General features: G+C 37.9%; 1 protein-coding gene across 1 annotated transcript; it reads right to left on the bottom strand.

Moving 5' to 3' along the window:
* Positions 1 to 248: 248 nt before the first annotated feature.
* LOC149828184 (uncharacterized) lies at positions 249 to 27,263 on the bottom strand. Its single transcript, XM_090018126.1, has 13 exons — positions 27,132 to 27,263; positions 26,557 to 26,871; positions 25,805 to 26,094; positions 25,288 to 25,519; positions 24,845 to 25,061; positions 13,769 to 13,950; positions 13,560 to 13,670; positions 13,243 to 13,471; positions 2,535 to 2,611; positions 1,960 to 2,274; positions 1,213 to 1,502; positions 698 to 929; positions 249 to 473 (listed from the first exon to the last, which is right to left on the bottom strand). Exons 1-13 carry the CDS (start codon positions 27,261 to 27,263, stop codon positions 249 to 251), a joined length of 2,847 nt encoding a protein of 948 aa, XP_089874252.1.
* Between the last annotated feature and the right edge of the window lie 645 nt (positions 27,264 to 27,908).

Raw genomic sequence — 27,908 nt, 5'->3', positions numbered from 1 at the left:
GAGGGAGAGAGATGCAAAATTGACAGTGTCAAGAAAAACAATATTTTCAATTATAAAACAGTCATACATAAGAACCAAACATGTGGCTTTGTTCTGCATGTTGGTCGTTTGTTAGAAAGATGAAAAAGAAAGAAGAAGAAAAAATCAGCTTATCTTAGGCCGTGTGTGCCAATAAACTAATCACTACACTCAAAGCACTTGTCCATGCCAGGGAGTGAGCTAACTTATAAGTTTGTTGTTACTGTTCTTCATTTACAAGGAGGAGGATTCTGTGCTCCACTGTAGGTGGGTTTGACATTGGCACAAGCTGCAGTTGCAGCCCCTCCTCCAGGGCCCTTGAGGTTAATCTCCTGAACTTTAATGTTCTGGCAGGGATACCCATCACTGCACTGTAGAGTCACTGCCACTGGAGTGCTGGATGTCCCCTTGATGTTGCTAAATGTGATATCACTGATCTTAACACGTGACGGCGCCTGCAGAAGATGATTAATTAGCTTCATGAATGATTAATCAATATGGAGAAGTGAAGATGGCAATGCAATTTAACGAAAAACGTGCAATATATATTCAAAGGGGAGCAACCGTTTCGTCTTGTTGGTAGTTGTAGCATGCTACTTACAGCATGGAGGATTCGATATTTATGTGAACAAAAGACAGAAATTGGAAATTATTAAAGGGTGAAAGAGGTTAAATTTACCATTTTAGCACAAGCAGTTTTGAAAGGGCAATAGTTTTGATCGACGATGATTGGGTTGCCAGCATTTTGAATGGTAATGTGGTCGAAGGTCATGTTTCTTGCAGAGGTCGTGGCTGGGGATGCTTGCCATGTCTTGATCCTTACACCATTCATGGTGTTGGTGAGGGTGCACCCTGTTACTATTAACCCGTTTACATCCTTCTCGTAAGAATACCTTCCCAAGCTGCCCACACTGCAGGTTCCAAAGTAAGGTGAATATAATTAAACATATTAGTCTATGATATATTAACCCTTGTATAATTAGTTTCTTTTGTGTGTGTGTGCATATGTGTATGTATTATTTTGTTCCTGCCTTTGTCAATAACAGCTTGTATACATGAGCATATCTGGTGATTGGGGCCGAACACATTATTCAACCCCAACCACTGGATGCCACGTATGTCCGACCCCGTTCCAAAGGGCCAAACACATTGAATGTGTTCGGCCCCATCACAGAACCATGCCTCCTTGTATACCTTATTCCGTGTCCCGGACCGCAGTTGACACCACTGATGTAGACATCTTCATTGCCATGTCCAACAGAAATACAATCATCGCCTGTACCAATGTTGGTGTCCATGATCTTGACGCCGGTGGAGGTCTCAAGGTGGATTCCGTCAGTGTTGGGGCTGTCTTCTGGTGCAGTGATGTGGACATTGTGGATCTTGATATTTTTGTTGCCCAAGAGAGCCATGTGGAAGAACTTGGGGTTCAATGAGGTTATTCCCCCAACTTCGGCGTCGGTCAAGAAAGAAAACTTGAGTGACTGGCAACAAGTGAGAACGGCCAACAACCGAATTAGGTAGTAAATCAAACAAAAGAAAGGAGTGGTGGATATATGTGAGAACTAATTAATGTGTGAACCAGAAATTTCAATTTTGTGTTCTTTTCTCTTGAATCAGAGATGTGTTCTACATGCTTGGTTTTATAAGAACCCACTCCGATTTTGATGCATAAATGAGATTTTTTTAAGGCTTTAAAATCAATGGCTCATAATCTTCATAAATATTCAAGCATTCACAAATCACATCTTTCATCGAAAGTACACAATCCAATGGTTGACTCCTAGCAAATTCACCATGTCAAGCTCATCCATATGGTTGGATTTGCAAAAAATTTTTTTGTTGAAAATGACCATATTTCTAGTTCTTATATTCTAGTGATTCTTTCTCTCTATAGATATATATATATATATTGGTGCCAATAATTAATTGAAAACTTACAACTGGTAAGACTTTGCACTGTTTCTGGTAAGGGCATTGGGCGAGAGGCCAAGTTGATTTGCCTTGCCCATCAAAGGTTCCAGTTCCGGTGACCTTGAGGTTGGTAATCTTGTTAAAGAGTATCCACTCCTGCCCCTTGTACAGGTTTATGTTGGTTGATGCTAGCACCACTCCGTCCACTTGCACCGTCAAAACACCCGTGTTCTTGCATGGCCCCTCAAACACCAGGGGTCCCACCAAATATTTCTTCTTGGGAATTACGAGAGTTGGACTCCCGGAGGCCCCACAAGCCGCGCTCCAAGCTTTCGTAAATGCCTGCAGATATGTCCAATAATCAAAACAAACGAATATTTAGAGAAAGAACACATCTGTTGGTATATGGGATATATTATAACTAGAAACCAAAACTAAAAGTCTATTATCTCCCATTCACCTGGACATTCTTATAAGCAGAATTCACAATTTCATGTCTATTTATCCATATTGATTTTTTGGTTTAGTCATCAATGCATGAAAGAACTGAAAGCATAAAGGTTGAAGAGCCAATAATCAAAGAACCAATAAAATCAACTGACCTGGGTATCATCGCTTTGGCCATCTCCTTTGGCACCGTTGTCGTCTACACTGAAAGTCGTTCCATCGCCTGCAATGCCTGAGTATGCACAAAGAGCCAATGTGAAAAGCACCACAACAAATTTCAGATCCATTGAGATGAGAAATATTAAGAAGAAAACAATCAACTTGAAGTACAAGAAACAAGGAAGACAAACAACATCTTATAGGTTCTCTTCGGATCTTAATTTGGAAATTAACCAACCATCGACTAAAATCTCATGGCCAACCAGAGAGGTGATTGCTTGGTGGTGCGACTCAAATCCACACATGAAGCAGCGAATGCTCCAAATGTCTTCACCACACTAAAATATGCTGTTTTTTTTTTTAACCATATGTTTTCCTCGGTCACGTAAATCTAAATAAAGAACCACCAACTTCGGGCTCTAAATAGTTTTGCAAACAGTGGATAGATTCAGCTTTCCCACTTCGTTCACCAATCAAGCATTATTATCACAATTTCAATTTTTTTACAAAATCATAATACATATATATGTCAAAAGAAGCATGATCAAGCTCATGAATCAGCCTTCTCTGAGTCTAACTAAAAAAGCCTGTAAATGAACTTAGTTGGTGAGGTTTCGTTTGATGACCAGACATACAGTAAGATGCAACCGACAACACTTGGTAGTTTCAAGGATCTTGTGATAATTCAATTGTCGTTGCTATAATATTTATTGCATTCTTTTCCAAGGAAAAGTGACGTTTAAAATTTCACGATGCCTGTTAGGGCAAAATTTTCCAATTTTTAAACATTTCCAAGGGCCTAACATGATTAAAAAAGGGACGTTGACATTTACCATCTGTGGCCAAAAATTGCCATACGAAAGAAAAACAGAGTGAGTGCTCTTAGTACCTTCTAAGATGCAACTTTTCATCAAACAAGGCCCATCCAATGAAGGCTACAATGATCAACAGCATGGGGCTTCACATAGATGCAAAAAGAGGACCTCTTTCTTTGTGTGCACCATTTCTTTTTTTAAGAAACGAAATCGGACTTATATTAAAATATTGGAAGAATTAGACCATTACAATAAGTGATGAGGTATCACTTAATTGTGCAAAAACATAAAGAAAGAATTGGCCCTCAGGCATAAGCTCTAACAATTCACCCATTGTAAGCCACCATGGCATTGTTGGGGTATTGTCTCAAAATTACTAAGTTTAGAACTTTAGCCTTGTCTTTCTTTTCCTTACATTTATCTAATTTAGTGGATGTATCTCTATTTTCATAGGTTTTGTCACACATTGAAGAGCGTGAGAACTTCTCTTGGTTATATCTAGTGTAGAGTTGCATTTATGGGCAAGACTCATTGGAAGCATGTCAGTTGAACTTTGTGCATGTTCTGGAGAGCGAAAATTATTTACCATATAATTAGTGCACATTGTGCATGTTTTGTACTTGTGTCTATCTTAATTATTTTTTCTTTCAAGAATTTCCTGGAGTAAGCTTCTACATATTATTTACATGTTTGTGTAGGAAGAAACTTACTATGAGTTACTGGCCTGCTATATAAGAACTTTGGAGTTCTGGATTTTCATTGAAGTAACTGTTCTTTAGCCTTCCGGTGAGATCCTTATAGGGAAGAGGGATGCGTCTCCTTTTAAAGATTTCAAACACAGGGTTTATCATCAGAAAAAAAAATATTTATTGCATTGTAATATACTCATGATCTTGCATGCTAGACCAAGGCCAAGACTAAATGTGTAATATTACTGATGATATTAGCTAAATCTGCCATTCTTTCTCTTGACTGAGATGTTGAGGTACTTGAGATGAGAGCGAAAATCATACACTTATTTTCACTCTCATCTCAAGTATGATTCTCGCGCTCATAATTGCCTCTCTCTCTCTCAATGGTGGCTTCAGGAGCCAGATTTTCTCACTGTTATTACTAATTCTTGGAACAAAACTGTTGATGTGCATTGGGCCGCGCTACGTGTTCAAAATAAGCTTTCTCGTCTAGCTAAGGATATCAAAGCTTGGCTTCATAGTCGTAAGGTGGAGAAATTTCAGCAAATAGCCGCATGGGATCAAGAGATTTCTGAGTTGTATCAGTCTATGTCTTCTCCTGACTCTCTTTCTGATTTGCAACTTCTCAATCTTCAGGCCAAGTCCTTAGAATTAACCATGCTCTTGAAAAACTTGAGGATCAAAGAGGAAATTCGTTGGAAGCAAAGGTCTAGGGTGAAATGGCTTGCGGCTGGTGATGGCAACACTAAATTTTTTCACTCATATGCTTCCCATCGTCATAGGAGGAAGGTTGTTCCTTCTATCTCCATTGAGGGTGTTTCTTATCTCAATCAGCACGTTAATCCGGCAGTCTCACTATACTTTAAGGACTTATATTCTGCTTCGTTAACTGCGAAGGGTGTCTTTGGTAATATCCTAGTTGGCTCAATTCAGCTAGAGCAAGCTAGATATATGCAAAGAAGGTTCTTTGAAGATGAGATTTTTTCGGCCATTAAGGATCTGTCGGGTTGGAAAGCGCCTGGCATTGGCAGATTTCATGTCGACTTTTTTAGAATCTTTTGGGACTGTGTTAAATCAGACGTGGTGAGTATGTTTGATGAGTTTCATCGTAACTCTAGACTACCTTATCATTTGCATGTTGCTATTATTTTGCTCATTCCGAAAGATGATGAGGCCAATGATATTTCTCGATTCCAACCTATCTCAGTTATGAGTGCTCTCTATCGGATGTTTGCCAAAGTTTTGGCGAATAGGCTGAAATCGGTGGCTAACCAGATTTTTTCAGACTCTCAGTTCGCCTTTATCCGTAATAAAAGGGTCCAACACTCGTTCATCATGGCATCCGAGGTGGTCCATTCCTTGCAGCATAGCGGTCAACCTTACTTTGTCCTTAAATTAGACTTTCATAAAGCTTTTAACTCTGTGCATTGGCCATTCTTATTTCAAATGTTAGCAAATTTCGGTATTGGTCGTCGTTTTTCTGGTTGGGTGAGAGAGCTGGTCTCAAATGCCCAGGCCATGTTAAATATCAATGTTATCAGAGGAGACCGGTTCAAGCTAGGGCGGGGTTTGCGGCAAGGGTGCCCCCTATCACCTTTGTTGTTCAATGCAGTTGCTGAGGGTCTTGTGGTCTTGCTTAAGCGGGCTGTTGTATCGGGTTTCATTGATCCTTTGTAGGTTTTCGACTTCCCGGGTCATATTCTTACTTATGCTGATGATATGATCATTTTTGGTCGTGCAAATGTTCAACAGATGCTTAGGTTCAAGCTTATCATTCAGTTCTTTCTCTTCATGTCCGGGCTATCTCTAAATGAGACCAAATGCTCTATTACCATGTTCAATGTTAATGCCAATATGCTTGCAGCTGGAAAAAGAATTTTTAATTGCACTACTTCTGACTTGCCTATTATGTACCTTGGCTTGCCGTTACAAGTGAAGCCTCTATCTTCAGCGGCTTGGGCTCCGACGCTTCAAAAAGTGAAGCGCAAATTGCTTTCGTGGCAGTCGTCTTATCTCTCTAGCGTTGGACGTCTAACCTTAGTCAGACATGTTCTTTCAACTATTCCAGAATTTTTCATGTCTCTGTTTGTGATGCCTGTGGGAGTAGAGAAGCAGCTGACACGCTTGCTGGCAGGCTTTCTTTGGTCTGGGTGTAAACTCATAGGTAAGCGTCACTTGATTGGTTGGCGTTCGGTGGTTCTACCTCAGCGTATGGGTGGTTTAGGCATCCCGGTGCCGAGACTGCGAAGCATTGTTCTTGTCGCTAAGCAATGTTGGTTGGCCCACCAACCGGATAACCCTTGTGCTAGTTTTCTTCTTGCTAAATATGGGGATCCAACTCTTATTCCGGTTCGTCTGGGAACCCGAGGTTTGGCGCTCTCGCACTTGCGTAAATCGTGGTTGAGGGCTTTAGCCTGCTTTAGACACCATTTTGAGGTCTCCAAAAATTTTGGTCAGTGGTTGCAGTGGGTGTTGGCACCAAGCGGAGAGTTTCTCACCAAAAAAGTCTATAGATCGTTGCTACCGCCAGGGGCTGATTGGTTGCCCGAGGATGTGCTTTGGGCGAAGGGTCCTTCCCCCCGTTCGCGACTCCTGGCTTGGTTAATTTTGCACGATAGGATCCAGACCCACAGTAATTTAAAGAAGTGGGGCATTCAACTCCCGAGTTGGTGCATGCTTTGTCAAGCTGCAGAAGAATCTACGTTTCACTTGTTCTGGTCTTGCCCAATATTTATGGAAATCTTTAGTAGGACCTGGAGGCATCCAGAAGTATTTGTTAAGGAGGAGTCCTTTGCGCTAGATCTGATCTTGGGGCCAGTTTGTATTAGGCGCAGCAAGAGGTGGAGGTTCATCTGGCGGACGTGGTTGCTTACCTCTTGGTGGTTTGTTTGGATGGCGCGAAACGATGCTCATTTTTGTCATATTCGAGTTAACATTAAAAACCTGGTGCATAAAATTTTGGTAGATGTTTATGCGATCTTGTGTATGCATCTTAGTGATCTTCCACTCCCTCCTACTGATGCTACCTATCCTTTGTCACAATATGGGCAAGCGGCTATGGTGTGAGCCCATTTTTATCTGTCTAATGTTCTTTCTCTTGTGCTTTCTTTATTTGTTTTGGCTTTTGTTCTTGTTCAGTTCATGGGTTCAACATTTTGTTGATCTTCATGAGTGGTAATATTGAATTACTTTCGTCTCTCTCTCTCTCTCTCTCAGCGTGCACATGACATGCAAGTAGATGCATGGATAGGGGTGTCAACTGGTCGGGTTTGGTTCGGACCCATGTGAAACCCAACTTGGACCAGATTTTTGGGTATGGTATCGGGTCCAGACCTGGGTCTTATCAGGTCTACTATAAGAGAAACCATACCCGGACCCGATAAGAACTACATGAACCAGACCCGGACCATACCTGGTAAAATAATATTTTGTATAATTTTTACATTGAAAAATTATGGCTCTTACTCGGGTTGGGCCCAGAGTCTAGTATAAAATTTCCCAAACTATACCCGGGTCCATGTATTAATTGGACCTTCGGGTCCGAACCCGGGTCTTAATTGGTCTTTCTTATTTGTCACCATACCCGGACCCAATAGGGTTTTGTCCGGGTAAAACAGGCCCTTGACACCCCTATGCAAGGATGTGTCTGACTATCAGCTAAAGCACAATCAAATATGACTACAAGCATATATTTGATTATATCTGAATCATAGTTCTAGCATGAACGTCTTGCAATTTCTATCTAATTTGACTTTGGAAGCATCCCTGTTTGATTAGGGTCTTTTTGTTTTTTGGTCTTTGGTCTGTAAAAAAATAGCCTTGTTTGATATTATTTCGTATCTCATCATGTGTTTTCCTTTTGATTTCAGGTCTGCGAAGAATATAGACTTGTTCCAGACACACTTTATTTCACTGTCAACTACATTGATATATAGGTTCCTCCTCGGCAATCTTGTTGATAGGAAGATGCTACCACTAGTTGGAATTACATGCATCTTTCCTAGAAATTTGAATTCCACATTTCATTTTTTTTATATTTCTTGTTTTTTTTATATTTTTGTTTTCGCCTAAATTGAGGTTAATAAGGAAAGACAATTTATTCTTGTGAAAAAAAGGTTAATTAAAGTGTAACTGTTTGATTTCTTGATATGATTTTTTTTTTGCACTAAAGGATTAGAACTGGCATTCACTTGGTCATGTCTTGTTTTTTGTTAAGCTAGCCTGAAAAAGTAACTTTGGCACATTTCTGATCAGTTATTGCAGTTATATGGTTATTGGCTTCATAGGAAGAAATGATCTATAATATTTGTAGTTTGGATGATTGCAAGTGACCATGATATTTCTTTCAAGTGGAGAGCTCAATTCTGCTGAAAAATTTTCCATTGTTTCAAAATGTGTATTGCTTGTATTTTAATAATTCTCTAATTACTATCCACTATAGTTCTTTGTTGAACTATTGATTAGTTTTAACTTTTTGGTATGTTATAAACATGGTTTCATGATCCTTAAGGGCTAACTTGCAGACTAGCATTTTGCTATACTTTAGATTACTAACAGACGTTCTCTTCTCTTGCTGCCAGTCATAGTGATATAATGTTTTTGATTGTCTATTTGTCTGGTGTGCAGGAAATATGAAGAGATTTGTGCACTTGGTGTCACTACAAGGACGAGGGTCCATAGCTGTGACTCTTTTAAAGCGAGAAAAAATTGCGCCGCTATTAATAAAGCAATAATGATGCGATTTTTGTTCATGCTAATTGATAGGTAATAGAAGGACATAAATATCTCACTGATATTACTCTACTACGGTCATGAATCTCGCAGCTACTAGCTTCATCAATAATGATGAGCTGGATATCCCATGGAATGCCTTGCCCTTGCACCCATCTCGCCAATATGTATATGTATATATGTATATATATATATATATATATATATATATATATATATATATATACACACACACATATATACATATAATGGCGAGATTCTCTGGCTGTTAGATATTATCGTTAAAACACTTTAACAGCCAAAAGATCTTGCAGTTATAGATCAATAATAATGAGATTTGGCTCTCATTGTTATAGGGTTTTACTTTATAACGATGATAGTTATGTCGCCATTATAGAGTAATTTCTATTAAAAGGGCCTGATGAACTTTTATCTCTCTCGCTCTCTCTTTGTGATCTCTCTCATGACATTCTCTCTCTCCCCATCTCACACTGCCCCTCCCTATCCCAAACCCCCTCTCATCCCCCTTTTCTTACCTAACCCCTCTCACGCTGCCCCTTCCCTTCCCAAACTCCCTCTTATTCGACACACACATGAGGTTGAAACAATGTTTGGGTCTTATGCCTATTAGAATTGCAAATTAGGGAGGTGCTGACCCCTCCCTACGTGATAGTGGCATGCATTAGGCACAATTTGAGTAGGGTTTGTCTGAAATTGATGGTGGTTGTGAATCCATGATTATATTGGGTAGCTATTTTCTTTTTGTTTAGTTTTTTATCCAAAATATATATTTATATATAAAAAAACTCCCACTTTTCATTGGGTTTGGGAAACCATGTTAAAAATTAAACTTCCTTTATTTTTGAGTTAGTGAATTGGGTGAAGTATAAAGGAGATCCCTTCATTTGTTTGGAAACTCGGTGACTATAGTTGTTATTCTCTCTCTCTCTCTCTATATATATATAAAACATTTCTTTGTTGGTAACCCAACAATATGATGGATTAGGGGTTCGTGGTAAAGACACTTTCTTTGTGTTATGTCTTTAATAAAAGATGTCAAGGGAGATTTTTATAATTGCCTTATTTTTAACAATAAGTTAAAGTGAGGATGCACTGTTTGTGGAGCTGATTTTTCTGATGGTAGCTTCTTTTTAACATCAATATTTGCAACTTCTTTCTGAATGCTACATCAATATTTGAACTTTACTTACTTGAGACCTATCTTCACCATCTTTTGGTCGCTTCTATTAGCCGATATCATGAACCAGATCCGGATCCAGAATCCAAACTTGTTTTTGGATTGATGTCTTTCACACATGGTAAAAGAAGAAACAATAATGATGGTGCAAATTTAAAGTTGTTGAAATGTGTAACTACTAAAGGTAATCCCTATTATTGTGTAAATCTCTTATTGTCAAATCCCTTGAATCAAGGGATAAAAAGTGTATTGTGATTTATAAAATCAATGGAAACCCTCTCTCATGTTATCGTGTGAGAGAGAGAGAGGGAATCATGGACATAGGCTTTTATCCTGAGGCCGAACCACGTAAAAAAGTTCTTTTATGGTATCAGAGCACAATGATCATGGCCTCGAGTTCGATGTCATCCTCTCCATCCAGTGGCACAGGGAATCAACATCCTTTATCAAATGTTAGCAGTTTGATTTTTCCCCAGGTTCTCACTAATCTTCAGCATTTCTTGTCCATCAAATTAACTTCAGAAAATTACTTACTGTGGGAATCGCAATTCAAACCCATTTTAATCACATATGATCTTATGGGCTATGTCCACTGTAGTAAACCGTGTCTGACTCGTTATGTCAAAGGATCAACAGAGTTAAATCCCTCGTATATTGCCTGGCTAAAATATGATCAACTATTAATGAGTTGGTTGATTTCATCATTAAGTGAATCTATTCGATTGGGTTAAGTTCCTCCTTTGAGGTTTGGAACACCCTCAAGGCATCATATGTGGCACATTCAAGATCTCGTGTAATGCAATTGAAAGGTCAACTTCAATATCTCAAGAAAGGAAGCAAATCTATCGATGAATATTTTCATCAAGCCAAATCTATATTCCATCAGTTGACTGTTGCATCTAAACCGATCCTTGAAGAGGATCTGGTTATGCAACTCCTAAGAGGTCTTCCCTCAGAATTTCATGCTTTTAAGACCTCTATAGAAACTCGTACATATCAAATCTCTCTAAATGAGCTCTATAGCCTTCTTCTGATTCAAGAAAGACATCTCATTGGCATCAATGACACTGAGCCTGATCAAATTAATGCCACTGTAAACACAACACTCAAAGCTAACTATGAAAACTAAAATCGTGGAAGATTTACTCTAAGAGGCCGTGGCAACTGAGATCGCTTTCATGATAGAGGTGGTCGATATCAAAATGATAAATTGCGTATCATATGTCAGATATGTGAAAAACTGGGTCATTCAGCCTGAACATGTTTATCAATAGCAATCGTATGCTCAGAACAATCTCATGTCTCCTCTCAGTGCTTATTATGTGACTCCTCACAATGACTCTAGCGGTGACAACAACTGCTACTCGGACTCAGGTGCTTCACATCATGTCACAAGTGATATGGGCCTTAATGAAAATGCAGATGAAGAACAAGCAGAATCAAGCTGAATGGGTCAAGAACAATTGAACAAGTTCAATTGGTAAGTTCAAGGCAGTACGGTTCAGCTGGATATAGTTCAAGACAGTTCAGTTTAGCTGGGTAAGTAAGTGTAGCAACAAAGACAACTGAGTTAGAGAATCAACATGTGTTTAATGCAGAGAATAAGTGGTTCCATCATAGATTTAAAGGTTGACGCTAAAGGGAATTAAATCTTGGTCCGCCTGTCTCATTTGGCGCCATTCACTTGTTCAACTTATAAATAGTTGAGTCTTTTATAATTTTAGCATTCAACCATTTTTATAAATGAGTTAGTTTGTAACAGTGATATTTTAGATCAATAAAGTTTCTGTTTTGGCTCCAACTAAGGAGATGGCCTCATTAAGAGGAATTCGACCTAACTAATCCAGTCATTGATTAGATAGGTTTTCACCTCCATTCGATATTCCAAATTCTAACAATCATTCCATCGGTTCTACAAAACTGAAGGTTGCCTTTTAGAAGTTCATTGAAGCAAAGATCGAATGCAGATCAAAATAATCAATCGATAAAGAAAAGCCTTCGGCGAGCTCTAGAGTCTTTGAGCTCTAAATCACTAAAATTTTGATTGCAGCTAAGTGCGATTACAAGGATTACATATAAACTATTTTCGATTGAAAATTCCTTAGTAGTTTTCCATTCACAGGTTGACTATAAGAATGATCTAACTCCTGCAAGTGCATAAGACAAGTAGATCTCTATTGCTGAAGCGAAAGGATAATCTTTCAACCTTCAGTAAAGCTGAGCATTTGCTCAATTCACTAATCAGTGAACTTCAGCTAAGTGCATACAGAATTTACAATTAATCTTTATCTCGATTGATCTACAAACTTTGATAATTAATAGAGCGACGTGGCATTCAAATACATTCGCCTGAGTATATCGCTCTATTGCGCAATTGCGCGTATGCTGACATATTCACACATCAATGTGTGAACAGTGTCAATGTGAGCTTTTGTGGAAGTCTCAACAGGCAGTGCTTGTACTCGTATAGCTTTATCCTTGCTTGTGTGCATGAAATTTGAGTCACATCTACGTGCGTGAGCAGTTGTGCACCTACTAGAGAGGGGTGGGGAGAGCCCAACAGATCGGGGCAAGGGGAGGGCCTGACAGAGGTGATTGGGGCCTCTGCCAACCCCCACCGTCTAGAGAGGGGTGGGGAGGGTCCGACAGAGGCTGTCAGGCCTCTGCTCGCCCTCCGACAACCATAGGGGGAAGAAAGAGGCTCCATCTTAGGGGAAAGGGGAAGGGTTACCTGCGGGCAAGCGGGGCTCGTCGGCCCTCTGGCAACCAGAGGGGGAAATTTATTTTAATGCTAATGAATTTACCAAAGAACAATCACAAGTGAGAGGAAATTTACATTGTTCTAAATGTGAAGTTTTCACGGAACGATCCTGGCAGTGCACACCAAATCCCCTCTGTATCCAGTTCAAGTGGTCTTCAAATTTTTTCAACAAGCAATCAAGCATTTTGAATAATTTTAGCTCCTATATAAGTAACAACTCCATCCATCTCCATAGAATACCATCTGACACCCCTGTATAAATTCACATAAAACAATTGTTTAATCATTATTAGACAAATGATAAAAAAGTGGAAAAATTTAAAAAAAATCAATAAAACATAGCTGTCCATACTCAAGGGAGGATGAGTAAAAATGTGAAACTATAACAAAACATGGATAGCCAGTTCATCTCAAGCCAAAAAAATGATGAAGAACACAATGGTGAATGAAACCCTAACCGAGAAACTGAAAAGCTACAGAGAAAGAGAGAAGCTTACTTCATCTCACCGTTGGACGACATCCAAGACCTCATAAACAGGGAATTCCTCCTCGGATTCATGAAGATTGATGTGTTCCACATGCACTGTTTCTCCCCTTCGGCTTCCACTACCATCTCCACGCTCTCAGCCAGCGTTCGCTTCATCATGACCGACTCTGACTCCTCCTCCTTGAACGCTGCCTTCATGCGCCTAGACCCATCTTGCCTCAGTGTAAGGCAAGCCTGGTCCTCGCAGCACTGAAAGGCAGACGAGAACCAAAAAGGTCAGAACCGAAAGAGGAAAAAGCGCCATAAGAACATGCTCTGAACCATAAGGAGAGCCCACCGAAGGGATTGCTGAGAGAAGACACCCTGTCAGAGTTTGCAGAAGACGCGGATGATGCAGCCGCTGGCTAATGGCAGCAATACACTTGCAACCAGAAATACTCAAGCTCACCTATTCAACAGCATTTGTGGCAGAAATGGATGAGGAACGGCTTGTTCGAACACACATTCTTGCATCCCGAAAACCCCAAATTTAGCCCCAGAACTAACTTGAAAGTATAGAACAAAAACCACACAGAGAGAATGAGGGAGAGAGAGATACTTGGTGACGAGGACGCCGCTTGACTTGGTGCCACCGTCGGCAGAGGGGTCGTCGCCGTCGCCATCGCCGGAGATGACGCAGACGACGACGGTGTCAACCTGGAGGAGGAGGGCGGTGAAGTGCCTAAGCACTTTGTAATGAGAGAGAGAAAGGGAGGGAGAATTTAGTGCCCTAATTTGGCATTTCTAATAAAAAATTAGCGACCGAATTAGCGAGGAAAACTTTTCGTTGCTAAATCCGTCACTAATTAGTGACGGATTAGAGGAAAAATATTTTTGCCGCCTATCTGTCGCTAAGTTACGACAAATATTGAGACAATTTTTTTTTGTTGCCAATCTGTTGCTACTTAGTGATGGATTAACGATGAAAGTTTTTTCCGTCGCTAAGTTCACAAATATTTTGAAAGTTAGCGACAGATAGTTTTCTCTCGCTAATTCATCGCAAATTTGCGATGGAAAAAATCCATCACAAATTTCCGTCGCTAATCACGATTTTTCTTTTAGTGTCACTATGAAAGTTTTTTTACAACCTTAGAACACATGTAAGCATGATTTCATCACTATGAAAGTTTTTTGACTGCCTTATAGCACATATATGCATGATTGTGATACATAACACATTTATTTTACAGTCTTATAAACTTTATATGCATGCGTGAATCATTGTGATTTTTTTTTGACAACCTTAGAAGACATATCTGCATGATTGAATCACTATGAATTTTTTTTGTCAATCTTAGAACACATATCGGAAGTTTGTTATTGTCCTTTACTTTATTGCTAGTCTATGTGTCATTCAACCATTTACTTTGATTGTATTAAATTAGGTGCATTGCATATAATTTATTTCATTATATTTTGTTTATCAATACAAATATTTTGGTTCTCTTGTAGGATGCTGGAGATGATCAGCGTAGAGGAGCTGATGGAGGCTTGGATGGAGGGGCGACTCGAGACAATGAAGAAGATGATGCCCCAAATCTTGACAAGGATTAGATTCATGTGTTTAATTTGTTTTACGTACTTATAACTAATTAGAACTTGGCAAGGACTGCACTGGGTTGTTAAATATGTTTAACTTATAACTTGTATTAAATTTTCTTCACATATATGTAGTTTTTATGTGTACTTTGTTTTTATAAACATGTTATATAAATTGTATAACGAGAATTTTTTCTCGATATTCATATTTTAAATTATTTTATTTTATTTTTTTAAATTTGTGATAGATTAGCAACGAATATTATCCGTCGCCAATTTAAATTAGTCAATATTTTACAACAGAATTTAATCCATCGCTAATCTTTCGCTAAATTGGTGACGAACATTAGCGACGGATACATATTCATCGTTAAATTTTAATGATGGATTAGCAACAAAATACATTCCTTCGCAAAACCAAATCATACCTTATTTAGCGACCGATCATGTCCATCGCTAATTAGCAATGGATTGGTGACAGATAAATTCTATTGCATTTTAGCGATCAGGATTATGTGACATACGCTTTCCGTCGCTAATTCATCGCTAAACACGTTAGCGATGGATGAGCAACAGACGAGCGATGGAAAGCGTCTGTCGCTAATCTGCATTTTTCTTGTAGTGTTATGTTACAGGGTAAAAACTCACAAATAAATACACTGAGAAGGCTGTCAAAAAACAGATGACACCAATACAAATGAAGAATAAAATGTGAGACAATTTTTCCTTGATTTTAGGGATATGATATCATGAATCCAAGTAAGGTTGTTCTTCAACCACTTTAGGAGTCTCATGCTGTGCAACATGATAAGGTCGATCAGTTTCCAACTGATCTATCCCTATCACAATCTTTGCCTTATCGATCTTTTTCATCTCATATTTGCCAACCGTCTCCTTCATTTTAGGAAGCGTACCCTGATCTTGTTCCATTTGGTATTTTTTGAGCGTAAATATAGTTTCATCCCATGCGCTCTCTTTGAGTTTATCTTTATCTTCTCTGTCGAGTAACATTTTGTTACGTGCGTTTTTATCCAAAACGTTTTCAATGTTATGGCCTATGATTAGAACAATAAAATAGGAAAAGATGTTAGCCTATATTTGGTCAAGAGAGAGGATGAGATGGTACAAAAACTCTCATGGACAAGTTGTTAACAACTACGCTCCTCGAGTAACAATGACTTGGTGTCCCCGGTCATCATAGTTAGGGGACTAGGCTACCAAATATTATCCTAGGTAGTAGATTTCATTGAATTTTGCAGAATTTTGGACAAATCCCTTACCATTAATGCATATGGATAATTCTCTCTTAGTCATTGGCTGTCCCCTTAGGAGCAGACTCAGCTAGTTGTCTGAGTTATCAAAATACATAGAATAACAAATCCCCGAACAATCATAGTTATTTCTATAGTTTTCTTGTGTGTACCCTCAAAACAATTAATTATCAAAACAAGATTATCATGCTCATTTTACTTATTCTGAATTGCACATCACAAAAAGAACAACACATATGTTAGTCATGTTTTGAATTTTGATATAAATTCACCTACCAAATTTTTATAAGTCTGGTCTATTTTATGGGGTACATGTGATGATTAGGTCGATACGACAAACAATGGAGCAATGACGTGATGATATTAAGATCCCATTATTTCTCTGTTGTTTTGCTCTTGAGCACGTCTTGTAATTTTGCATAAGAATTTTTTTTTAAATTTCTCTTTTGTATAAATATTAATTATCAAAAACCTTATTTTGAATGTATGTGGTTTCAATGCTTATATGGAGATACAAATCTACTATATAATAGAATGTTCGCCTGTAATGTGCCCAAGGTTCGTTGACTTATTATTTCAAATACTATTTTTTGCTGACCTATCACTTTAAACTTTGAATAAGGATTGATTGCAAAGCTTCAAAATTTTCCTAAAAAGTTTACAAGTTTAGGATTTTGGGGTGTTACAGGCAGTGAAGAGAGGGAAGGCGAGAAAGGTGCCCCAGCTGCAGCTGGGTGCAATTGGCAGTAGGGTGGTGGCTCGACAAGGAGGCGGTTGGCCTCCGACCAACTCTTGTGAACACAAAAGAGGGTGACAAGGGGGGGGGGGGGTTTACAAGAGAGAGAGAACATGAGGGAACAAAGAGAGGGGAAGGGGTATTTATAGCCCTCTCATGCATGAAAGCATGAGAGGAAAGGGGGACAAAAATAGGGAAAAATGAGTGATGTGAGAGGGGGAGTTGGTGAGTGAATTAGGGAGATTGGTGAGGGTTTTAGGGAGGAAAAAGGGGAAGACTTGGGTCTTTTCCCTTGATGGGATCCAAATGGATCCAATGTGGGTTGACCCTCTTGGGTCCTGACCAAGATCCAATCCCATATATATATATATATTATGTTTTGTTAGTTTGGATTGGGTTCACCCAAATAGATCCAACCCAAAACCCTGTGGATCGACTCCCTCTTGGGTCAAACCCAATTTTTTTTTAAGTGGGTTGGCCCCTAAAAAATCCATATCCAATACGGAGAGTTTTAAGGATCTAATTGAACTGGGTCCAAAACCATGAACCCTAGGATCCAAATAGTGTGGATTCTAATTGAACTAGATTCAAAACTATCCTACTTGTGGTCATCTTGGAACTTCATCAGGATCAGTATCTGAATGATTTTTAGATCCCATCTCAATCAAGTGTGTTGATCTGTTTGGATCCCCTACCAAGATCTAAATCCATATATTATTTTAAGATCTAGTGGATCTTGTGTACCCTAATCAGGCATTTCAAACTTAGGTATATGTGGGTTGATTCTCTTGGATCCTCCGTTAGGATCCAAAGCCAAATATGTTTTTAAAACTTTGTAAATTTGAATTTAATTAAAATCTCGCTTATTGGATGAAATTAAATTTTATCATCTCTTAAATCATTAATTTATTTGTGAGCCTCATAAAAGTATGAATTAACCATTACTTGCCAATCAATTGCAAACAATTATTAACAGTGAAATTACTAGTGTTTACCTGAAAATGTGCTAATAAATCAAATAAAAATTAATCGTGAACGAATTAAAATTTTACCAGTATTTAGATTAATATTTTATTCAAATATTCTTCAAAATTTGTAGGTCCTACTTGCACTACAAGAAATTCAATTTTTATTGGTGCAACTTTTGCATGATTAAAAGTCTTTACAGGTGTATTCATTGCACCAGTAAAATTCTCGCCGGTAAAGGTCTTAGCGGCACAAATTACATTTGCTAATGAAAATATGCAAAGATTGCACCAGTGAAGTTGTTATTTACTGGTTCAAAATGAGAGCCAGTGAAACCGGTTTCACTGGTGGCAAACATGTTGCGAGTGAAAACTGGATACTTGTGGTGTTCCCTTCACTAGCGCCGTGTTCCGGCCAATAACTAGTTTTCACTGGCGCTGAGTCTGCACTAGTGAAAATCTTTTTACTTGCACACTTATTTAGTGAGCCAGCAAAAGTGCTAATAGAAAAAATTAAAAAATAGAGATGCAATATACATCATGCATTACACTTGATACAATCAAGGCTTTACTGACACAATACCATGGCAATGAAAAATCTTGTTTTGAAGATAAATTCTGAAAAGCATAATAAGAGAGAGGAAGCATTACCTTCTTAGAGTGAATTTTTGCTGCAATGCTTGTTTGTTGTAGTTTTCCAGTCAACACTCTATTTATTGAATCCTTAAAGATTGTACTCATCAATTTGCTCATGACGACATTTCTCTTTTGTTGAATCCAATTGAACAACAAAAACTTCATTTGTCATTTCATAGGAATGAGTCTAAATTTAGAGAAATATCCGCAAATATATGTTCAGAAGAATGAATGACATAGAACAAAGATCAATGTTATCATGCAAGGAATAGTAACTGCAATATATGTAATTGACAGTCTATACAATCCAAAGTGCCATGAGGATCCAAAGTGCCATGAGGTATTAATGTTGCATGCAAGCTTGATTATGCATGAGGTATCATTCATATGTTATCATGAGGTATCATTCACATGAGGTAGCATAAATGTTATCATTGATAGCTCATAGCATAGTCTATACAATCCAATCATCCTTGCATGAGGTATCTGGAACACATGTTATTGCAACTCTAATCTCACCCACTAACAAAGAGCCCAAACTTATGTACCACTACCAAGATATATTCCCTTCTTACATATATATGCACTGTACCCAGGAAACCTAGAGAACAAAACTGTCATGTTAGTAACAACTTTCCATAACCAGTTTTCGACACATACAAAGAAGGCAAAAACCGTTACTAAGTCAAAGTATAAAAAACAGTTAGGTTAGTAACAACTAAGTGCTTTTGCAGGATATAACAAGAAAGAAAATATTTTATTTTTTATGCATAAATTTCTACAATGCACAAGCAACACCATGACATGGAAGATAAGCAATAAAACTGGCTTCAAGTATATTCTCTGTAATTTCTACTCCCAGTCTAAGCTTAAACTGATTGATTTGATATAGCATACAACAACAACAACTACGCCTTCATCTCAAAACAATTGGGGTCGGCGATATGAACCAAAAAAGAAAATCATTCTGGGTCTTCCACAAGAATCCTTCTCCTCCAATCATTTCTATCCAATGCCATGTCCTCAGTGAGGTTCAAAGCATTCATATCCTTTCCTATCATCTCCATCCATGTCTTCCTAGGCCAACCCGACCTCTTTAACTAATATATTTTTCCATTTCTCCATCCTTCTAACTAGAGCATCATTAGGCCTTCGCCGAATATGTACAAACCACCGTAAACGATTCTCTCTCATCTTATTTTCAATGGGTGCAATGCCTACCTTCTTACGTATCTCCTCATTCTGAATCTTATCTTTTATTGTATTTTCACACATCCATCTAAGCATACGCATCTCAGCTACACTCATTTTTTGAATATGATGTCTCTTAGCAGCCCAACATTCTGTACCATATAGTAAAGCAGGCCTAATAGTCGTCGTATAAAACTTTTCCTTCAACCGCAATGGCATTCTACAATGGCACTTGCACTTTTCCATTTTATCCACCCAACCTTTATCCTATGATTTACATCTCCATCAATTTCTTCTTACTTTTGAATGATAGATCCCAAATATTTGAAACAATTATCCACCGGTATTTCTTGCTCACCAAGCTTCACTACACTCCCATCACTACTTCGTTGCTTACTAAACCGACATTCCATATATTGTGTCTTACTCTTACTCAACTTAAAACCTCTTGCTTCCAATGCATGCCTCCATAATTCTAACTTAGCATTAACCCCGACTCTAGACTCATCAATCAAAACAATACCATCAGCAAACAACATACACCACGGCACATTTTCTTAAATAGATCTCGTAAGCTTATCCATCATTATAGCAAATAGGAAAGGGCTTAAAGCAGATCCTTGATGTAACCCAACCGTTATAGGAAAATTGGTTGTCACCCCTCCACAAGTGCGGACATTGGTTACTACTTCTTCATACATATCTTTAATTATACTAATGTACTTGAGAGACACCTTTCTTCATCATTGTCTACCAGAGAACGTCCCTAGGTACTCTATTGTATGCCTTCTCCAAATCAATAAAAACCATATGCAAATGTTTGTTCCTCTCTTTATTTCTCTCAATAAGTTGTCTAAGAAGATGTATAGCTTCCATAGTTGTTCTTCCAGGCATAAAACCAAATTGATTCTCCGATATCATGACAACCTTTCTCAACCTAGACTCAATCACCCTCTCCCAAAGTTTCATAGTATGGCTCATGAGTTTTATACCACGATAGTATATTGTATAATAAAAGGTGAAAGACAACATACATGACATAAACAACTTCTGAATCTAAAATGAAATAAAAAAAAACTTAAAAACTTAAAAACTTAAAAACTTAAAAACTTAAACTTAAAATTGTTATTGTATTATGTAAGAAAAGAAGGCATCCCAAAGATATAAACTTAAAACAGTCTCGGCTTAAACTTAAAACTTTCTTAGAATATCTTTTGCAGCAATTTTACCTGTTATTGTATTATGTAAGGAAAAAGGGCATCCCAAAGCTATAACCCAGTCCCCAAGTTAGCTGTAGTTTATTTTTATTCTTATAGTCTTGGTTACTAGTTTGGTGAAATATAGTTGCTAAATGCAGAAAATTGGCATGAGATTTGAGACATCTATGCTGCTGCAGATGCTTTTTTTTCCTCTGAAGACTTGATTAATTATTGCAGGCTCTAGTTTTAGTGAAATATCATGCCAACCTGTCATTGACAATATATTCATATTTCTTATGATGACTTTTACTGGAGTATTAGCAACACAATCTTTTGAAGTAAATTCAATGAGAGAAGCTTCTAATTGTCTTGCTTAGGTAACAATTGATGGACTTGCATGTCTTTCTGTTGGATGACAAGCACATGCAACAAATGGTAGATTGTCCTTGGGAATTTTCATTTGGTTGAGTAGTATTTCCTTGGCCAATCTTTTAATTCTCATTTTTTGTTCCTATTTTTTCCATATAGAATGGAGTGCATTGACATGTGCCATGCTTTATAAAGGGAGCTGCAGAATAATTTGTCTTGTTACTTATTTTTTTTCTTTTATTTGTCTGTGTGTGTTGTGATTTGCAGAAGGATCCTATCTCTTATTGTCATTTTTTGATATACCTAGTTAAATATATAACCTACTCCCATAAAAGACATACTTTATGGTGTCATCTGTTTATGAGAAAACATAGTGACAATTGGTGGTTCTATATATGAATGTTTTTCACATTGCATATTTCTATACATCTCATTTTTTCTTGAACTGAAAATGTCAGGTTGATGTCACATTGCAAGATGGTCGAACATTTGAAGGTCATGTGGTTAATGCAGACTTCCACTCTGATATTGCCATTGTGAAAATAAAATCTAAAGCTCACCTTCCAGCTGCAAAACTTGGCTCATCTTTCAAGCTTCATGTCATGGCATGATGGTTCTGGTAATTTGTACATCAATTTAATTTATTCTGCTCTGATGCCGCAAAGTGGCTACTTTTTCTTTTAAATTTTGCTACACCATTTTCTGTGCATTCATTTTATGCATGTTAAATGTTGCATGTGCAAACTTGTTTGGTCTGCTCCAGACCCTAAGAAACTTGCATCTCCTTTGCTTACAAATATTCAGGTCTCTCTCTCTTTCTCATGCACACATGCATTTAAATATGTTTGCTTAAGGACAACAAATTTTCTTTCTTGGTATGGAATAAAAATTATGTTCCTTTTGTCCATATGTTATGGAACTTTGTATGATTGTTCTTTACCAGCTTAGTGAACTGCCCTTTACTGCAGAAATCTAATCATGATTTTAGCTTCATTCTTATTTTTATTTGTTTATTTTGCTTATTCTGTCCTCCGAGCTGATACTATGTTCATCAAGCTTCTATAACCTTCTGATTTAGCATAATGATTTTTTTTATTGCAGAAAAATGGCCAATCATTTTCAATATCTTTAGTGCAAGGAATATAATTAAAAAAAAAAATTACTGTCGCAAAAAGTGCGCCAATGAAGATCTTTCCATTTTTGGGACAAGATCCTTACTGGCACGGAACTGCGCAAGATTAATTTTTTTTTTGGCTCAAATTTGTGCCAGTAAAAACAACATTTCCTGGCGAGGTAAAGTTGCGCCAGGAAATGCATTAATGGTAACACTTTTACTGGCCCCGCTGCTGGGGCATTCTTGCGCCAATAAAGGTTATCACGGATGTGCCAGTAAAAACAGTTTTTCTTGTAATGTGTCATTGCCGTTCAATTCAGTTGATCGTTGATTGTACCTTGGTTTCTGGACATTTTTGGACTTCGCATGGTCATTTTGGACTCGCAAATTACCCTTCTTGTCTGTTGATTGAACCCAGCTATAACCCCTCCTCTACTAGCCGCTTGGACACACATAATGACCTTTCTAGGATTTTATTTCTAGCTGTTGGGCTGAGGCCTATACATACCCCAACCCTCTCCCTTTATCTTCATCAACTCAAGCTCTCTCCTCTCCTCTTCCACTCCATGCCTCTCTACCTCTATTGAGCTCCTAAGCCTTCCGAGGGCTTTAGCTAATTGGGGATCTCTCTCTCTCTCTCTCTCTCTCTCTCTCTCACACACACACACACACACACACACACACGCAACCATCGAACATACTTACTTGGTTAATGCTCAGTTGTTATACCCACTAAGATGATTTTATGACCATTTTAAAGCAATAGATTGCAACACGGTGTCAACATTGAAGGTTAAAAGTGATTGGTATGAAGTAACACATTTAATTTTATATTTAGTTTGGTACATCTAGCTAGATGCCTAAATATATGCCTTGTGTTTTAGGTGACCATATGTCTAATCTACTTATTAGAATCATTGAAAATCTGTTAATATATATTCATATTTCAAAACTAATATATATATATATATATATATATATATATATATATATATATATATATATATAGTGTTTGTTATGGTTAATAGTGAAAAATTGACTATCAAAGCCACTTTGTTGACGCGATGTCACAAGTTCAAAACTCATGAGTGGAACATGCTTCCCTTAGGCAAGGGAGACCTCAAGTGTTTTACCAACTGGAGGCGAGCCAATATGAGGTCGGTGATGGGAGGTTTTTCTCTAGGATTATCCAAAAAAATAATAGCAACAAGAACCCTAATAATAGTAATAATAATAGTAATATTGCTCGTATTAGCTTGGTATTAATTTTGTTGATGATTGTTATCACTTGTCATTTTTTTTGGAAGAAAAGCTGGGGTTAGGCATACCCCTACTAGTTCATTAATGAAATCAGGTTACCATGAATGAGTTGCAGGATTCCAATCAGCCCCCATCTCATGCCAGTCTCTACATTGCCTTTGGCCCAGCACTGCAAGCTTTGCCAGGGGTCATAATTTGTCAGTTTGTCATAAGAAAAAATTTCAAATATAAGCCAAAGCATTCTATTTAGGAAAAACATGACTTTTTTTATTATTTGTGTTGTCCTTTAAAAATTAAAAAGTAATCATTCATCCTCATAAATAAAAGAAAAAGTAAAAAGATGATGAAGGTCATTGTTATAATTTGGATTGCGATTTAACTTGAGTTCTTGAGCATGAAGGTCCTCATGGAAAAAGAAAAGGTAAAAAGATGATGAAGGTCCAACAAATGAAGGTTCAAAATCTACAACCAAACGCGATCAAACTTTCCTTCTTCAATTCTTGAGCATCTCATCGATGGGACCTCATATATTTGTTCTTTATAATTTATTTAGCAAGAAATATGTTTTACACAAAAACTTTAGTACATATAGGCATGTTTTTTTGAAACATGAAAAGTTGATGCTAACAATGAGTTTAAAACTTTACAATATATACACAGTATTGTGGGCCGTTGATTTTTAGTGCTTTCAAAAATGCATCTAAACATAAAAAATTCATAATCCAAAAAAATGTTGCTCATTATATGAATCCAGTATGTAAAGTCCGTTTGATGAAAAACTCAATCACATAGAGAAGGAACGCCCTCTATTATCATTAGTTGTAGATTTTGGATATTCCTTTGATTGAACGGTCCTCCTTCCATATATATATATATATATGCTTCTCACTGTTGGTGTGCCAAAAATATTGTGATGTTGAATCGACTTTTATAAGCTTCTAGTATTTGGTAGAATGGTATTCCAATAATCCAAGATGAAAGAGTGATATATGCTTGCTTATATATATATATATTTATTACAATACATCATTGGAGAGAGATAATGAGATTCAAAATTGACAGTGTCAAGAAAAATAATATTTTCAATTATAAAACAGTCATACATAAGAACCAAACATGTGGCTTTGTTCTGTTAAAAACCAACATGTTGGTCGTTTGTTAGAAAGATGAAAAAGAAAGAAGAAAAAAAAATCAGCTTATCTTAGGCCGTGTGTGCCAATAAACTAATCACTACACTCAAAGCACTTGTCCATGCCAGGGAGTGAGCTAACTTATAAGTTTGTTGTTACTGTTCTTCATTTACAAGGAGGAGGATTCTGTGCTCCACTGTAGGTGGGTTTGACATTGGCACAAGCTGCAGTTGCAGCCCCTCCTCCAGGGCCCTTGAGGTTAATCTCCTGAACTTTAATGTTCTGGCAGGGATACCCATCACTGCACTGTAGAGTCACTGCCACTGGAGTGCTGGATGTCCCCTTGATGTTGCTAAATGTGATATCACTGATCTTAACACGTGACGGCGCCTGCAGAAGATGATTAATTAGCTTCATGAATGATTAATCAATATGGAGAAGTGAAGATGGCAATGCAATTTAACGAAAAACGTGCAATATATATATTCAAAGGGGAGCATCCGTTTTGTCTTGTTGGTAGTTGTAGCATGCTACTTACTGCATGGAGGATTCGATATTTATGTGAACAAAAGACAGAAATTGGAAATTATTAAAGGGTGAAAGAGGTTAAATTTACCATTTTAGCACAAGCGGTTTTGAAAGGGCAATAGTTTTGATCGACGATGATTGGGTTGCCAGCATTTTGAATGGTAATGTGGTCGAAGGTCATGTTTCTTGCAGAGGTCGTGGCTGGGGATGCTTGCCATGTCTTGATCCTTACACCATTCATGGTGTTGGTGAGGGTGCACCCTGTTACTATTAACCCGTTTACATCCTTCTCGTAAGAATACCTGCCCAAGCTACCCACACTGCAGGTTCCAAAGTAAGGTGAATATAATTAAACATATTAGTCTATGATATATTAACCCTTGTATAATTAGTTTCTTTTGTGTGTGTGTGTGCATATGTGTATGTATTATTTTGTTCCTGCCTTTGTCAATAACAGCTTGTATACATGAGCATATCTGGTGATTGGGGCCGAACACATTATTCAACCCCAACCACTGGATGCCAAGTATGTCCGACCCCGTTCGAAAGGGCCAAACACATTGAATGTGTTCGGCCCCATCACAGAACCATGCCTCCTTGTATACCTGATTCCGTGTCCCGGACCGCAGTTGACACCACTGATGTAGACATCTTCATTGCCATGTCCAACAGAAATACAATCATCGCCTGTACCAATGTCGGTGTCCATGATCTTGACGCCGGTGGAGGTCTCAAGGTGGATTCCGTCAGTGTTGGGGCTGTCTTCTGGTGCAGTGATGTGGACATTGTGGATCTTGATATTTTTGTTGCCCAAGAGAGCCATGTGGAAGAACTTGGGGTTCAATGAGGTTATTCCCCCAACTTCGGCGTCGGTCAAGAAAGAAAACTTGAGTGACTGGCAACAAGTGAGAACGGCCAACAACCGAATTAGGTAGTAAATCAAATTAACAAAAGAAAGGAGTGGTAGATATATGTGAGAACTAATTAATGTGTGAACCAGGAATTTCAATTTTGTGTTCTTTTCTCTTGAATCAGAGATGTGTTCTACATGCTTGGTTTTATAAGAACCCACTCCGATTTTGATGCATAAATGAGATTTTTTTAAGGCTTTAAAATCAATGGCTCATAATCTTCATAACTATTCAAGCATTCACAAATCACATCTTTCATCGAAAGTACACAATCCAATGGTTGACTCCTAGCAAATTCACCATGTCAAGCTCCATCCATATGGTTGGATTTGCAAAAAAAAAATTTGTTGAAAATGGCCATATTTCTAGTTCTTATATTCTAGTGATTCTTTCTCTCTATAGATATATATATATATATTGGTGCCAATAATTAATTGAAAACTTACAACTGGTAAGACTTTGCACTGTTTCTGGTAAGGGCATTGGGCGAGAGGCCAAGTTGATTTGCCTTGCCCATCAAAGGTTCCAGTTCCGGTGACCTTGAGGTTGGTAATCTTGTTAAAGAGTATCCACTCCTGCCCCTTGTACAGGTTTATGTTGGTTGATGCTAGCACCACTCCGTCCACTTGCACCGTCAAAACACCCGTGTTCTTGCATGGCCCCTCAAACACCAGGGGTCCCACCAAATATTTCTTCTTGGGAATTACGAGAGTTGGACTCCCGGAGGCCCCACAAGCCGCGCTCCAAGCTTTCGTAAATGCCTGCAGATATGTCCAATAATCAAAACAAACGAATATTTAGAGAAAGAACACATCTGTTGGTATATGGGATATATTATAACTAGAAACCAAAACTAAAAGTCTATTATCTCCCATTCACCTGGACATTCTTATAAGCAGAATTCACAATTTCATGTCTATTTATCCATATTGATTTTTTGGTTTAGTCATCAATGCATGAAAGAACTGAAAGCATAAAGGTTGAAGAGCCAATAATCAAAGAACCAATAAAATCAACTGACCTGGGTATCATCGCTTTGGCCATCTCCTTTGGCACCGTTGTCGTCTACACTGAAAGTCGTTCCATCGCCTGCAATGCCTGAGTATGCACAAAGAGCCAATGTGAAAAGCACCACAACAAATTTCAGATCCATTGAGATGAGAAATATTAAGAAGAAAACAATCAACTTGAAGTACAAGAAACAAGGAAGACAAACAACATCTTATAGGTTCTCTTCGGATCTTAATTTGGAAATTAACCAACCATCGACTAAAATCTCATGGCCAACCAGAGAGGTGATTGCTTGGTGGTGCGACTCAAATCCACACATGAAGCAGCGAATGCTCCAAATGTCTTCACCACACTAAAATATGCTGTTTTTTTTTTTAACCATATGTTTTCCTCGGTCACGTAAATCTAAATAAAGAACCACCAACTTCGGGCTCTAAATAGTTTTGCAAACAGTGGATAGATTCAGCTTTCCCACTTCGTTCACCAATCAAGCATTATTATCACAATTTCAATTTTTTTACAAAATCATAATACATATATATGTCAAAAGAAGCATGATCAAGCTCATGAATCAGCCTTCTCTGAGTCTAACTAAAAAAGCCTGTAAATGAACTTAGTTGGTGAGGTTTCGTTTGATGACCAGACATACAGTAAGATGCAACCGACAACACTTGGTAGTTTCAAGGATCTTGTGATAATTCAATTGTCGTTGCTATAATATTTATTGCATTCTTTTCCAAGGAAAAGTGACGTTTAAAATTTCACGATGCCTGTTAGGGCAAAATTT

Source organism: Nuphar pumila, chromosome 9 (assembly GCF_984573655.1).
Source record: "Nuphar pumila chromosome 9, dmNupPumi1.hap1.1, whole genome shotgun sequence".
NCBI classification, from domain to species: Eukaryota; Viridiplantae; Streptophyta; class Magnoliopsida; order Nymphaeales; family Nymphaeaceae; genus Nuphar; species Nuphar pumila.
Note: the sequence above shows the minus strand (reverse complement) of the source record. Positions and strands in the feature narration are given on the sequence as shown.

Bases quoted from the DNA above. Each gene is read 5' to 3' on its own strand.
- LOC149828184 (XM_090018126.1), bottom strand. From the start codon at position 27,263: ATGGATCTGAAATTTGTTGTGGTGCTTTTCACATTGGCTCTTTGTGCA. The intron at 13,951-24,844 runs GTAAATGAAGAA...CTCATTACAAAG, and splicing joins AGCACAGAATCCTCCTCCTT to TGCTTAGGCACTTCACCGCC. The intron at 474-697 runs GTAAATTTAACC...CATCTTCTGCAG, and splicing joins AAACTGCTTGTGCTAAAATG to GCGCCGTCACGTGTTAAGAT.